Source organism: Hippocampus comes, unplaced genomic scaffold, assembly GCF_001891065.2.
Source record: "Hippocampus comes isolate QL1 unplaced genomic scaffold, H_comes_QL1_v1.1 scaffold345, whole genome shotgun sequence".
In the NCBI taxonomy this organism is placed as follows: domain Eukaryota; kingdom Metazoa; phylum Chordata; class Actinopteri; order Syngnathiformes; family Syngnathidae; genus Hippocampus; species Hippocampus comes.
Genome location: NW_017805538.1, coordinates 1,477,520 through 1,491,248, shown reverse-complemented (window position 1 = coordinate 1,491,248; position 13,729 = coordinate 1,477,520). Strand labels below are relative to the sequence as shown.

At 43.6% G+C, this 13,729-nt stretch overlaps 1 protein-coding gene across 2 annotated transcripts in view; it reads right to left on the bottom strand.

Annotated features, from left to right (window-relative positions):
- The window catches only part of arhgef7b (Rho guanine nucleotide exchange factor (GEF) 7b), a 14,914-nt gene extending 2,549 nt beyond the window's left edge, over positions 1 to 12,365 (bottom strand). Inside the window, exons 1-17 of one of the 2 annotated variants that reach the window (XM_019878549.1) lie at positions 12,037 to 12,365; positions 11,400 to 11,483; positions 9,539 to 9,623; positions 9,344 to 9,459; positions 9,020 to 9,224; positions 8,420 to 8,511; positions 6,118 to 6,212; positions 5,870 to 5,965; positions 2,823 to 2,945; positions 2,553 to 2,691; positions 2,399 to 2,458; positions 2,161 to 2,307; positions 1,991 to 2,077; positions 1,774 to 1,852; positions 1,401 to 1,531; positions 1,117 to 1,323; positions 909 to 1,002 (exon numbers count right to left, since the gene is read on the bottom strand). In XM_019878549.1, the coding sequence (XP_019734108.1) occupies positions 909 to 1,002; positions 1,117 to 1,323; positions 1,401 to 1,531; positions 1,774 to 1,852; positions 1,991 to 2,077; positions 2,161 to 2,307; positions 2,399 to 2,458; positions 2,553 to 2,691; positions 2,823 to 2,945; positions 5,870 to 5,965; positions 6,118 to 6,212; positions 8,420 to 8,511; positions 9,020 to 9,224; positions 9,344 to 9,459; positions 9,539 to 9,623; positions 11,400 to 11,483; positions 12,037 to 12,201 (2,005 nt within the window). In that variant the 5' untranslated portion in view covers positions 12,202 to 12,365. The remainder of the gene's footprint in view (positions 1 to 908; positions 1,003 to 1,116; positions 1,324 to 1,400; positions 1,532 to 1,773; positions 1,853 to 1,990; positions 2,078 to 2,160; positions 2,308 to 2,398; positions 2,459 to 2,552; positions 2,692 to 2,822; positions 2,946 to 5,869; positions 5,966 to 6,117; positions 6,213 to 8,419; positions 8,512 to 9,019; positions 9,225 to 9,343; positions 9,460 to 9,538; positions 9,624 to 11,399; positions 11,484 to 12,036) is intronic. The other variant, XM_019878550.1, reaches the window with a different exon arrangement.
- Between the last annotated feature and the right edge of the window lie 1,364 nt (positions 12,366 to 13,729).

Here is a 13,729-nt window from a genome sequence, read left to right as displayed (position 1 = left end):
GCTCTTTTTATGGAATCAAAACAGAGCAATATAACATTATAAAGTGCACATCTAAGGTAAACTAGTACTCAGCCTATAGTGGATTTAAGCCATGGTTGCATATTTCGTTTTTCTCAAGTTTGCTTTGAACACAGCAGTCAGGCTATGTTGAGTCTGTTGGTCCTTCTTGCACGGAAGTCTCTACGGTTTTGTGTAGACATCATTTCGGATGACTACACTTGGTTCGATGACAACACTGGAGACATTTTATTTTCGCTAGGTCGCTACCACTGCACTGCTGAACTTTTGTTGTCATGTCACCGCCTCAGCGCACCGTCACTGTCACTGACAGAGAAGCTCCACCCGCTCTATTTATATGGACACGGAACACTGTAACCTTCCACACAAAATAGTTCCAAACAAGTAACAATCGCGTCAGTGGCATACATTGTATACCTGTATGATACAGGTAACTTTGGTCTTGTCAGTGGAGCAATCTGGCAACTTTTTAAAAGTAAACTTTTATTATTTATTATTCATAAACTCTTTTAAGTATCCGTTTTCGGTGTCTCGCGCTGCCGTGGCTGGCAAAACAAACGTGCGTGGACCTATGCAGCGCGCTTGTTGTGTTGTTTCTGGTTTATTTATAGAGCAACATAACATCCGCTGTGACGTCTACCGTGTTAATCTCGCGAGAAAAAATGTAATCCCGTTAAAATTCATTTAAATTAATGCCAATAAAAACGTGCTAAACTGACAGCTCTAATATATATACATGATTTTTATATCAATCAGAAACGAAAGAAAGAAAGAAAGAAGGAAATATAAAAAATGTAATTTTTTTTTAACCTGATGCGGCCCAGCCTCATCCATGCATTCGCTCCAGGTAAATTGAGTTTGAGACCCCTGGTTCAGATTGACTCTCTTACTCTTTCTGACAAGGAAGTCTTCCTCAGAGGGTTTCCTCTCAGGTTTCCTCTTGGGAAGCAGCTTCTTCATATTCTTTGGACTCTTACTCATATCCTGCAAACAATTAATGTGCTTACTAGGGGAGTAGTTTTACATGAAAGAACAAAATGATTAAAAGCGCAACTGGAGTGTACGTGGTTTGTTTTTAACCAGCCGGTCAATAAGCACCTCCTTGTTGGAAAGGGCAGCAGATGGCCGTAGAGGGGGCGCAGGCCGAAGACAGCTCATGCTCCAAGGTTTTGGGGTGCTCGGGGGCTCCAGGGCCCCCCACATGGGGCTTCCGCCATAAGAGGAAAGATGAGGGAGGGTGTGGAAGGCGTTGCTTCCACCGTGAGACTCTGAGTGCCGGGAAGGGGTGACAGGCAGGGAGGCCAACTGGAGGGAGTGCCAGTGCAGTCATTTATGAACTTTGGTCGGTTTGTCCAAGCCGAGGAGTAGAAAGACAGACTTACTGTGTGACACACCGAGTGAGTCTTGTGTGTGTGTGCAGCAGGGGTGTGTGTGTGTTTGGTGAGAAGGTCCAGCCAATCCAGCAGATCCTGCTGGCTGTTGCACTCCACTTGCATTCGGTCACATTGTGCACCTGCACAGCACGCACGCACACACACACACACACACACACACACACACACACACACACACACACACACACACACACACACACACACACACACACACACACACACACACGACCTGTAAATGATTTTCTACATTTTCCATGCTGCCTTTGAAAAGCAAATTTAAGTCAAAGTCACAGGCACGTGAGACAAGAGCGAAAGGAAGAAATTAAAGACTGTGATTCAATATGTCAAAACAAGGGCGGACCAGAAATTTCAAAAGCATTCCTCATGGTTTCCCCATCTTCTATCCTGGAGATCAGCATGCCTGACAGCGGCATCTTCCCCTGCAAAGACAAACTCACAATGTTGTTTCTTCAACATTCCAGCAACACTTGAAGATCCTGAAAGCGGTGCATCGTAATGATCACTTTACATAGCTGTCTTGATTGAATATCGAAGCGGGAGATCGCATTGAACCAAACCTGATAAATGAATCCACTCATCCTCATGCTTGCAGAGAGGAAGAGTAGAGTGTGAGGGAAGAGGACAAGGTAGCGTTCACTTGACTCCTAAAAGACATCAAAGTGTCTCTTACACTCTGCGCTCGCTATGTCGCAGCTCAGTGCGTGGTCAAAATGCGCCAGGGGTTCACCTGACAGCTGAGAGAGTGGACCGCAGCCTGGGACATATGAAGAATGGGGCCGAGGGTCCTGATGTCCTCCCCCACCCAGTTCCTGATTGGCTCAGTTAAAATCTGTAACTCCAGGTCCTTCTTCTTCCTCACTTCCTGGCAATGGGCCTGGACAAAGCGGCAGGAGACGGCACGCCATGAACCACCTCACAGGTTGGCAATATTTGAGCAGACCGATGGCCGCGTGTGTCTGTCTTACTGTAAGGCTTTGAAATGATGCCATGCAAGCTTGGAGGTCAACTCTGTCGGGGTGCTGGTCCTGAGAACAAGAACATCAAACAGGTTCGTGTTGATCTCCAGGAAAAAGTCATTTCATTTAGCTCGGCGTTTCCTTGGCAACAGAGGTACTGTACCTCCATGTGCCTGTCCATTTCCTTGAGCAAGGTTGGGTATCTCTCGAGCCGAGTGAAGGGTTTACTCAGACTGGTGGTCAGTGTCAGAATCCCCGGACTAGATGCCCCCTTGGATTCCATGTACTCACCCAGCTCCTCACTGCAAAACAGCCAACTGAGACATGTTTCCTCGCGTTTCATGAGCCTCTTTCCCTGTCCTAGCATTATGGGCTACCCCTAAATCGTTGAGAAAATGCCCATTGACAGGTAATAGCGAATGTGGCTTCTGACCTTTGCTGAGTGAGCACACTGACAGCAGATGGATGGTTTGAGCAGTAAGCCACATAAAGATTCTTCATCTGGGGCATTAGACTCAGGAAGAAGCCTCCTATCCTCTGCTGATGTTCTGGAAGCCTTAAAAAAAAAAATAGAGCACATAAAGCCAGAGACTATTTGATTTCACCGTGCTTGTTGGTTTTAGTGACTTTAGCATTGACAGTGCTGGATTACTTCAAATGTAACACCAGATGTCTATGCACTCAAGTGCAAAAAGCCCTAAAAATGTGTGTATTTCAAGAGATGCTCAGGATGCAACTTGTACATATCATACTTTGTTTTTTGTCGAGGGTAAGTAAAAGTAAACGTGATGAAATGTGGCTGCACATTGGTATGACTGGGAATTGGCTGTGTTCAGAATTAACCAATCACAACTCATGTTAAATTGGCGTTAGTGGACACCCGTCACCATTTAAAGTGCTTCTGATTAACTCCAAATATATCACTGGGCTTTCCTTGACATTTAGGTCATCACATTAGCAGCACAATTCATAGCCAGCAGAAAACTCCAACAGACCAAAGGTATTAGTGAGGAGAAGAATGCAACAAGAATTTCCAAGGTATTAAAAGTACCAACCAACACAGTGAGGACCGGGCAGATGGTGTTCCGGGGCTGATGGGTTGGTATTGATCTTTTTGTTTATTTATTTATTTTTACCCAAGAGACCGGTCCACAATTCACAGTAGAGTGAGCACCCATTCTCAAATATAGAGAGGAAACTGAACCAACCAACATATAATAGCCTACCAAACCTGCTCAACCTCTTCCCTTGGGCAGGCGGCCTATTGGTCCAACTTCAGTAGAAACAGTACACTGAGCCAATCAGGATCAAGTGTGGCCCATGTCACTCCCGCTGCTCGTTTCAAAGTCGTTGTCCTGTGTGTCTGTTTGTTTTGTTTCAGCTCCATCTGGAGTGAAGGGCGTTTCCTTCCAGCCGGCGCACCTGTCCTGTTCCCGATCACCATCGAGGCTTGTATTTAAGGACTTGTGCCACGCTTTGTCAGATTATTGACCTTGCTCGCTATATTGCTTCAAGTGCTGTTTTCAAGACCTCTCAATCTCATTCAGAGTCACTCTGGTTTTCATAGTTCCTTGTGTCCTAAGTATTTTCATCATTACGTTATTTGTTCTTCATTTTGGTTTCGCGTATTTGGACTCTTGTCATTTCATTTATGTATTCTCAGTAAGCTTTAGTACCTTGCCTTTTGAAAGTGCTTTTTTTATGCCTTGTTTTTTCCTGGCTCCTTGTGACCAGCAATTTCTGTTTGCACTTTTCTATAAATATTTTTGTTTTCGCATTTTGTCCGAGCTTGCATTTCTGGGATCCAAAACATTATTCGGTTTGGTTCTAAACCTGACAGTCATGAAAAGGCGAGAGCGTGTCTGTTGCAAAAGGGTCATTTCATATCAATTCACACAAAATCGAAGCGGCTCTAAATGCTCAGTCCATACAGCTCTGCATAAAGGTGACCTAACCAAGAACTGGACATCCCTCCAAAAATGGTTGAAAAAATACGAGCTGAAAACTTGGTCAGGGAGGCTGCCAACACTGAAGGAGCAGCAGGAATTTACTGGCTGTTTGGTAAATGTGACAACAATCTCTCATATGTCTGAGCTATGGGCTACTGTGGCAAGACAGAAAGAAGCCTAATCTAACGAAACGAAATCACACACACGGACTTGAAATCTCCCATACCAAAGTTGGAAAATCTGTTATGCTCCAATGAAACTGATTGAACCTTTTGCCCACAATCCCCAAAGGTATGTTTGTCAGAACACTTCTTACTGCCAAAAGAGCACCACACCTACAGTTAAGCATGGTGAGGCACCTGTTCTTGTTTAGCCCAAACTGGGGCCTTATTCAAGGTGGCGCAAATTCTGAACAGTTCCAAATACTTGTTAGGATTAGCACAGAAGCTTCAAGCAAAAAAAAAAAACCCAAAACATTTGAACTTCATTTGAGGTTAATCAGAGGGCCTTTAAATGGTAGCGCTGCATGCTGACTCCCTTTTAACATGACATTAGCCCTGTTCACACGGCAAGATTTACTCCGACGCTGCACCGAAGTATTTTGATGCGATATATTTTACACCGCAACAAATTTCGTGGAGCGTTCACACGTACAAGCCGCTGAGCGACGCTGCACCGACGTAGTGCCGAAGTAACTCCACTTGCGGTCACACGGGGCAGTATTTTGTTTCGCAGTAAAACATGCGCATGCGTAAAGAAAGAAGAAGGCGGGGAAAGGAAGTACCATTTCCCCTCCTTCGATTGTAACAAAAATGGCTTCTTCTCCGGAGAAATCAACGATGTGGTCGATTATCAGACGCCGCAGGAGAGCGAGAAAAGAAAGATTGCTGTAATACAGAAGAGAACGAAAACAACGTATCCTTCGATTTCTTCAGCAACAAGTGGACGACTTCGTGGCGTAAGTACCCGTATGGACTCTTCCAGCGCGTAGCGAGGCCACTCCCCGGCAAGCGAGCATTTGCTCTGGAGCAAATTTACGCCAGTTGCGTTCACACGCGCACATTTGCTTCGGTGCTGCTTCGCAAACGAGCATTTGCTTCGGAGCAAATTTTTAAACCACCTCCCTGAGGTGGATCAAATTTAATGCGCACTAGGCTGTTGAGCGGCGCTACGTCGAAGTAAATTTGCACGTGTGAACGCTCCACTGGCGTAGAGTCAGTGCTGCGTCGGAGTAAATCTTGTCGTGTGAACGGGGCTTTTGAATGTGACTGGTTAACTGAACACATCCCCGATTATAGAAGGGTGCACAAACTTGTGTCACCAGATTTTGAATTCCCTTGCTCAGGTCACAATGGTGAAAAACGTTTTTAAATGATTTATCTTGGTCTCATTCTTTTCCAGTACCGTATCGCACTAAAACCTGCCATTTGAACGGGGGCAGGGAAGGTGGAGAATATTTGCATCTACTGTACAAGACTGAAAAGGCATCATTTGTTCATTCGTAGCAGACAAAACAGATGTGGCTACTGACTTTGTATGCTCCTCCAAGGACTGAACCAGCATCTGCTGAAAGGTCGAAATCTCCTCGAGATTTCCTTGAATGTGGCTGATGTCCACACCCCTCAGCCTGCAGAGAATCAGGTAGGATTCATTCATTAATTCAGAAGCTCTTTACTTCTCTTTCCAATAATTTCTTGACATTCCCTGATGTTTCATCCTGTAGCGTGAATATGTTTCACTATATAGTCTTGGGAAAATGTATCAAAAACATAGCTTAACCTGTCTGTGGGCTGGAGGGAGCGCAGGTAGCATCCCAATAGACTTTGTAGTTCCCTCGAATACTCCCTCTCTGCTTCCAGGATGTTCTGGAGGACCTGAAAAACACAAAATGTAACCATGTAGAGAGACAAGACAATAAAAGTTAAAAGCATCTCGGCACTTCGTCCTTTTGAGAGGATCCATGCGATGAAGGGCAAAACGTGATGATTCGCGTTTGTTGACATTTTACCCAAGGCGGGCCAATCTGTTGGTTAGTAAGGTAGATTCAGGTTCCCCAGACTGAAGATAGGGAGACTGTGGCAGCTTGCATTATTAAAACACCCGCGCACACCGAGAGGCGCACCTACCCTGAGGCAAAGCTGTCCCAGAAACCAATGGAACGGAAGAAATAACCTACATTACCACACAGGCATATACACACGCACATGCCCACGTGCGCATGTACACACGGATAACAAAAATTGTGGATTGCAACCGTTTACAAAATCTAAGACTGGTAGAGCCACTAAAAGAAGATATACAAAGCAACAGTCAAGTGCAGATTGTTTTTTACCTCCCAGCCATACATTTCTAGGTTTGAAACTCACCTTGGGCCTCCGTGTGGAAATGTTATTGTGTGACTTCTTCCAGATGCTCCAGCATCCACCAACCATATAAAATCATGCGCATTACATGAAATTCAGTGAAGGAGAAGTTCTCCATAAGTGTGAATGTCAGTCTGAATGCTTTGTCGATACGTGCACTGCTATTTACTAGTGCCCGGTTCAATTTCTGTTGGTCCGTAGGTGTCAATGTGACTACTTTCTGTCTGTCCAGTGGCTATATAGTCTACACACTTCTTTTCTAATGCCAGGATTTTGTGATAGAAAAAAATAGGACCAAGATAAATCTTTTGCTCACTTTTTCCGCCATTAATGACTTGTCACCTGTGAAATTCAAGTGGAAAAAAAATATTTATTTAAGAGAAGGGAAGTAAAAAAATAAACAACTGCGGGGAGTGTGTTTTATAAGTATCTACACCCTCATAAAACTGGGAATGTGGCTGTTTACAATTAACCAGTCACGTTCAAACTTAAATGGGAGTCCGCAGACAACACCACCATTTAAAGTGCCTCTAATAAACCCCAAAATGTTCATCTGTGTAGACCTTTGTTGTCGTCTTTTGCTTGTTTTGTTTTTTTTGCTAACACTGCCTAGTACTTGGAAGTGGTCATAATTTCCTCCACCTTGCCTAAAGCCCCAGTTCTCGCTGAAGAAAAGAACAGCTGCCACCCCATGTTTCAGGTAGGTAGGTTATATGGGTATGGTGTTCTTTTGGTGATGAGCGGTGTTGTGTTCATGCTAGAGGGTGACAATGTTTTAGAAATCCCGCTATTCCCTGGGAGTCAATTTTATCTTTAATCACGAGATTGGGACGATACAAGATAAAAAGTCCACGCAAGCAGAATTATTCAATAGGAAAAAGAAAAGCTCGTACAGATGTGCAGCCATTTTTTTATGTAGCCAACTTCCAAAATAGGAGAGGTAGCGGGAGTCATTCTCAACGGGAGCAGGACGGCACGGGAGTCGTTTTCACCAGGATGAGATGGGACAGGAGTTGTTTTGTTTTGTTTTTTTAACAATGGTCTGAGACTGGGACGGGCTTTCTTCTGTGTGAGTGGGATGGAACGGGAGTGAAAATCCACTCCCATGTCACCCTCCAGTTTGCACCTTGCATACCTTTTGGAATTACAGCCAAAACGTTCACCTTGGATTTCATCACACCGTAACACATTTCCCCACTTGTGTTTGAGAGAATTTAACTGATTTCTGTTGTTGTTAGGGGTGGTGTTGTTGTCATGTGTACTTCAACGTGGCCTCTTGGCAGCACCCCTGGCCAGTTTTGTTTTTGTCTTTATTTCAAATTAACTATGGAGGGGTGTCCACTTCTCAGTAATGTCACTGTTGTGGCATATTTCCACCTCCACCTCATGATGACTGTCTTCACTTGAACAATGAGATCCAGCTCATGTCGCGGAAGGTCTCGGCCGACCAAGGCTCACACCGTAAAATGTGACTACAATAATGTCAGGAAACCCTAACTGGTAGAACATCAAACATTTTTGGGGGGTTCATCAGAGGCAGTTTAAGTGGTGGTGGGCTTGCATTTAACATGATCTTGAATGTGACTTAAAACACTAGAATTGGAACACAAGCGCCGTAGACTTTTTTCACCACTGTATGTGTCTGTCCTGTGACTGACAGATGATCAATCAGTTTACCCCACTTCTGACAATAGGATCTATGAAGATGAGCCACTAACCACATTGTAGTAGGTCTTGCTGATGATAGATGTGTCGAAACCTTTTGGGGGGCTTCTCAGCGTCCCAGACTTTGGTTTGTCGAATGGCTTGTCTGCACAGTAAGAAAAAGGGAGATAATATTCAGACCAGAAGCATACTAAGCAGGGTATTAATATTTAATTGAGTTTTTATAAGAAACAATCTAATCGCTTGTTTTTTAGGGCGCTTGCTGTAAACTGTGTTTCATGCCTGTCAATGTCAGATAATGTCAGGCATGTGTGACGGTAGCCTTTAGCCTGACAGTAAAACAACTGATGTTAGCCAGACCAATCTGGAACTAGCCCCCTGCAATCACAGTTGATGTTCTCCACACTGAATGTTCAGGATGTTCCTCTCCATTTAGCATCTGTGGAACTTCCTGCCTTTGTTTGTCGGTCCAGTTTCCTTCCTTTCCTTACTGCCCCCCCCCACCCGTCCTCCCAAAAAATAAAAACTACATACATAAAAAGAAACACAACTTTCAACTGCACCCATTTCGCTTGAGAACAATGTTTGAACATTCACTGCTTTGGACATCTGCATATGAGATAATAGAAGTGTATTGACATTGCTGCACCCACCGCTTCCTTTTAGTTCCCGCACATAGTTACTGGGGAACCAGCCAGTCTTGCCATTGAGCGAACCTTCCCACCAGCCCCCCTCCTCCTGCCTGCTCACATTAATGATGTCGCCCTTGGAGAAAGAAAGTTCGTCCTCATTTGTCTGCTGGAAAGGGAAGCGTGCCTTGAAAAGAAAATGGCCACACCCACTGCCCTCAGACATGTCCTGCGACAAAAGAAATGCACATGCATTAAAATGCAATAGGAAAACAAAATGTGAAATCAGCTCTGTTTGTGACTGCTACCAGGTGAGTGCTATTTGCTCCCTTTGCCAGGACAACTTACAAGGCTGTGATACTGTGGCGGCTGCAGTGTGGAGGAACGGCTTTGACTGTTCACAGAATCAACCGATTTCATCCTCAATGTGGCGGAGGGTGGCACACAAACAGAAACACCTGAATCTGCACAACCAATGAGCCATTTTAAATTCACAAAATATGTTTAAAATACAATTGAGAACATTTATAGAAACACTGTTACCTTCAGTGGCTTTGTTCAGTGCAACCAAGCAGTTTAGGACCTTGGTGAAGTGCAGCCCCTGAAGGAGGTCATTGACCTCAAAAGGCTGCAGAATTTAGGGGATGGATTACATGCAACATCATGACCATATTAAGATGCATAATCAGGCGAGAGCATCCTCTTCTTCTAAATGGATCATAACATCCAACTACAGTATGAGGACACACACCTTCCTGAAAGCACTGTGTTTAGGTGTAGAATGCAATTCCATCTACAGTCTGAGGCGGGATTATTCCAAGTCTGAGCTCCCCCTGATAATCTCTCCATTACACACATAACATGGGCGCACACATGCACAGTCATTGTCAAAATACCTCTGAAGTGCCTAATCTTGTGAAACAACACACAAAGATTCCCAAGGCATGATTGGAGCATTTCAAGGTGAATTACAGATGGCTGATGAATAATATTACGCATTTAATATCACTTTGAATTTGTTCAAATAAACCAGAGCCCCAGTGCAGTGCTGTCAAGTGCATGGCAGTATGCAGTGATTAATGTAGTCTGGCTGTGAAGTAGGTCGACACAATCGCTGTAATAAAATTTCACCTCTCTAACTACCATTAGGTTAATGAACAATAGTCCACTTTGTACTGTAATTAATTACTGCAGTACTGCATTTAATTGTTAGGCATTACAACATATTCCAACACATAACGAGGAGTAGCCATTATACAGGGTACTTGCATAAATTTAACACCATTTCCATTAGCTGAGTAAGGCTGCTGCTGTTACATAATATTGACTCAATATTCTGTGATGGTTTGATTGAAGAGAGTGTAAAGGTACCTGTGATTGGCCAGAGAGCTATCCGCATGAGAGATATCATGCAAATAATTTAGTTAAGCGTCAAAACATATGGCCGCAATGGTTTCCGATAAATCAGTCAGCTCCACCAGATTTAGAAGTCCTCCACGATTGGAGAGACAGGCAGAATTGTCTGAATTACCACGCTGATGTCGGACAGGCTGCCACTAATGGAGGCCTTGGCATCCAGCATCATTGTTGACTTCTAATCAACCTGATTGGAAAATCCACTAGCTGCATGACATGTTGCATTACATCAGCCTACGACTCTCCTCTTCATCTTTTGTTCTTCACACCGAGCCCCCACAAGCCAACCCAACCCAACCCACCCCACCCCACACTACGCTCTCCATGCGGTTTCTGACAATATGGACATCAACATTGGACCTTGTGCTGTGCAATCTGATCTTTTCCATTGTGACTCCAGATTCCACAAACGTCAATAACCTGTGTGTGTTTTTGAGGTCTGAAAAGAGCATTACATTTGCTCCTGCATTCAAGTTTAAACTCAAATTAAAGCATTTTATATTGTAGTATTTGGAAAGAATGCACGTCAGACAAACACCTACCAAATGCATTCTCAAGTCAGAGTTTAAAACTGAACTACTCCTGCCGCCTGTTCCCATGACTCCCACTGGCAGGATGCAATAACTTGATAATGTAGCATTTTTACACAGTTAAACATTGACCGGTTCCTTTGGTAGTGCTTAGTAGTGGTGATCGTATCGCTGTATGAACTTTTCACTCAACAGAAACCCTGAAAACAATTATCCACGGTATTTCGTATTCACGTTAAACAGTTTGAGTACATTCAAAGTCCCAGTTCCGCGTTAATGTGACGTTTCCTGCCCAATAGTGCGCTGGCTGCGCACCTGTAACTGTCCAATATTACAAGAGCATGCAAGCACACCTGAATATCAATATTTTAAAGTGGGGGAAACGATAAATATCAACGTGGGCGTACACAGAAATGTCATTTCAGCATATTAATAAAAACGTGAATAGAGTGACCCACCTGCACGCCGAAAACCCCGATGCCTTTGATGAATTCGCAAATGTTGACTTGATACTCGCTGTCAGTCCTCGGTTCCTGAATAAACTATACATAAGAAGTCGCCCAATTAGAGCAGAATGTAACACAGATTTAAAAAAAAAAAAAACAACGAAAACAAATCCGGTAAAAATAAACAATGTTTTTCTTCACGGAAATAACGTTTATTTCAAGCGTGGTTTGTTGTGCCGTACAGCAGTGATCACTAACGTCAGTGCCCAGCTAGAATTCCGTTTGGATTTTCAAATTAAGGATTCGACGCTAATTTCTTTCGTTTCACTGGCTTTTGTGTTATTTTTTTACTAAACACAACAACGATAATCAATACATCATGTATTGATTGGCTACGAATGATCTGCTTCGCAAGATGAGTATTACCTACAGAAGCGGATGTTGCAGTGCGGCGCCTTTACTTCGAAATAGACCGACCTTTTTAACACAATTGAGTCCTGGTAATTAATTTACAGATCATTCGTTGAATACATAGCCATAGTTTCCCCCCGAAAACAAATGTTCTTCTGTTCGTGTTCATTGGTTTCTATTTAGATTGTGTGTAATATAGAAATAAATGCTCCGTTTGTCAGTCTTTCTAAACACATACTTTGTCCGTCGTCCCAGGTCTCAGTCGCTCCAACAGCTTGCACAGCACCACCCCGTCCTGGAGAGACGTCCGGAGGAAAGCCTCCGGATCAGAGATGCTCTTCTTGGGAGACTCCAGCACCCCGAGCGTAATGAGCCACGTTACCGTCTGCTCGGCCGCGTTCATCGTAGACTCACGACGGTTGTGGGACAATGAAATGTCTCTTTAGAAAAGGCGAAAAGTGGAGGTTGGTCGGCCAAATGTACACCTCATTGTTGACTCGACCCAGCTAATATTCCAAGATTTAAACATGGATCGCCCCCCCCCCTCTCGCTCGCTCGCTCGCTCGCTCTCTCTCTCTCTCTCTCTCTCTCTCTGTCTCTCTTTCTCGCCTCTCTCACTAAAGTGATAATCAATCACATCTGCCTCAACTCGTGATAAAGTGGCTCATACAGTATTTGTTGTCGCTGCAAGACACGCCATTATTGCATTCTTATTCATTTTGAGCGTAACTTTGAAAACGTTCCATTTGCAGTTGTGTTAAAAGGGAATTTGACGTCACCTAGTGGACAGTGATGGAAAGTGGACACCTTTTACAGTGTGTTCGTGAGATGTTTCCAGTGTGCTCTAAGAACAAACTGCTTTTCTGAAAAAAAAAAGGGAAAATAGTCTTGGGCAAAAAAACATTTAAATCTAGAACAATCTCTTTCTCATGACGATGTATTTAATGATCTATTCCAAAACTCATTTGGCATTGCATTTCACATTCCAGAATATACATTTATCATCGACAACACCCGGGAGTGGGTGGCAAGCAGTAGTGTAGTGGGGATTTTTTAAGTGGGTGTACGCGATTCTGGGATGTTCTATATATACATACAGAACATCAATCATAGGCTACTACACCAGTTGAACTAACGTTAAATGTAATGTTTTACTACTCCAAAATAATCACAGGCCAACGTTATTAAGCATAACTCGCATTAGAACAATGATCAACAAACATTTCAATAAAAATTGAATGTGGCGTCGGGAGAAGTGGGTGGACGGCGTACCCCCCGCGTACCACGCCCACGACACCCCTGGTGGCAAGGTGAACAACTGGTTATCACGTCTGTGTCAGAACACAGGTCATGGGTTCAATTCCCAGCTCCGTCCTTCCTGTGTCGAGTTAGCATGTTCTCCCCGTGCCTGCGTGTGTTTTGTTCGGGTACTCCAAGTCTGGAAAGTAGCTGTTGGCTGTCGTAAAATGACGCCATCATCCAATTTGCATAATTGACCATGTGCATGCTGTAATTGACACTGTAGGAGAGGAATAACATAGTCGTGGTTGAGACAAAAGGTAACAAACACCCTAAATATGTTTAGGATTACAAATGAACTTTCTTCTGTCAATTCTTGTTTCTTTTATTGTTACCATTCCAACCCTCTTCCTTGATGCGGGCTTGGGCCCGGGAGCGGACCCAATAGAGACATTCAGGCGGAGTTTCTTTTTTTTGTTTGTTTGTGTTTTAGTTCCTTTTAAATTTTTGTTATTGTTGTTGTTTAGTTTCCTTAAGTTTAGTTTGGTCACAATAAAACCTGAACATTTTAACCTTAAAAAAAAGACAATAGAATACATGTCAACTGCAGTTGAGAAAATGAAGTTATACCAGGCCCTCATTCAGTTTAATTGTTTTTTACATTTGCTTTTCAGACCCCTCTTTAGTGCTGC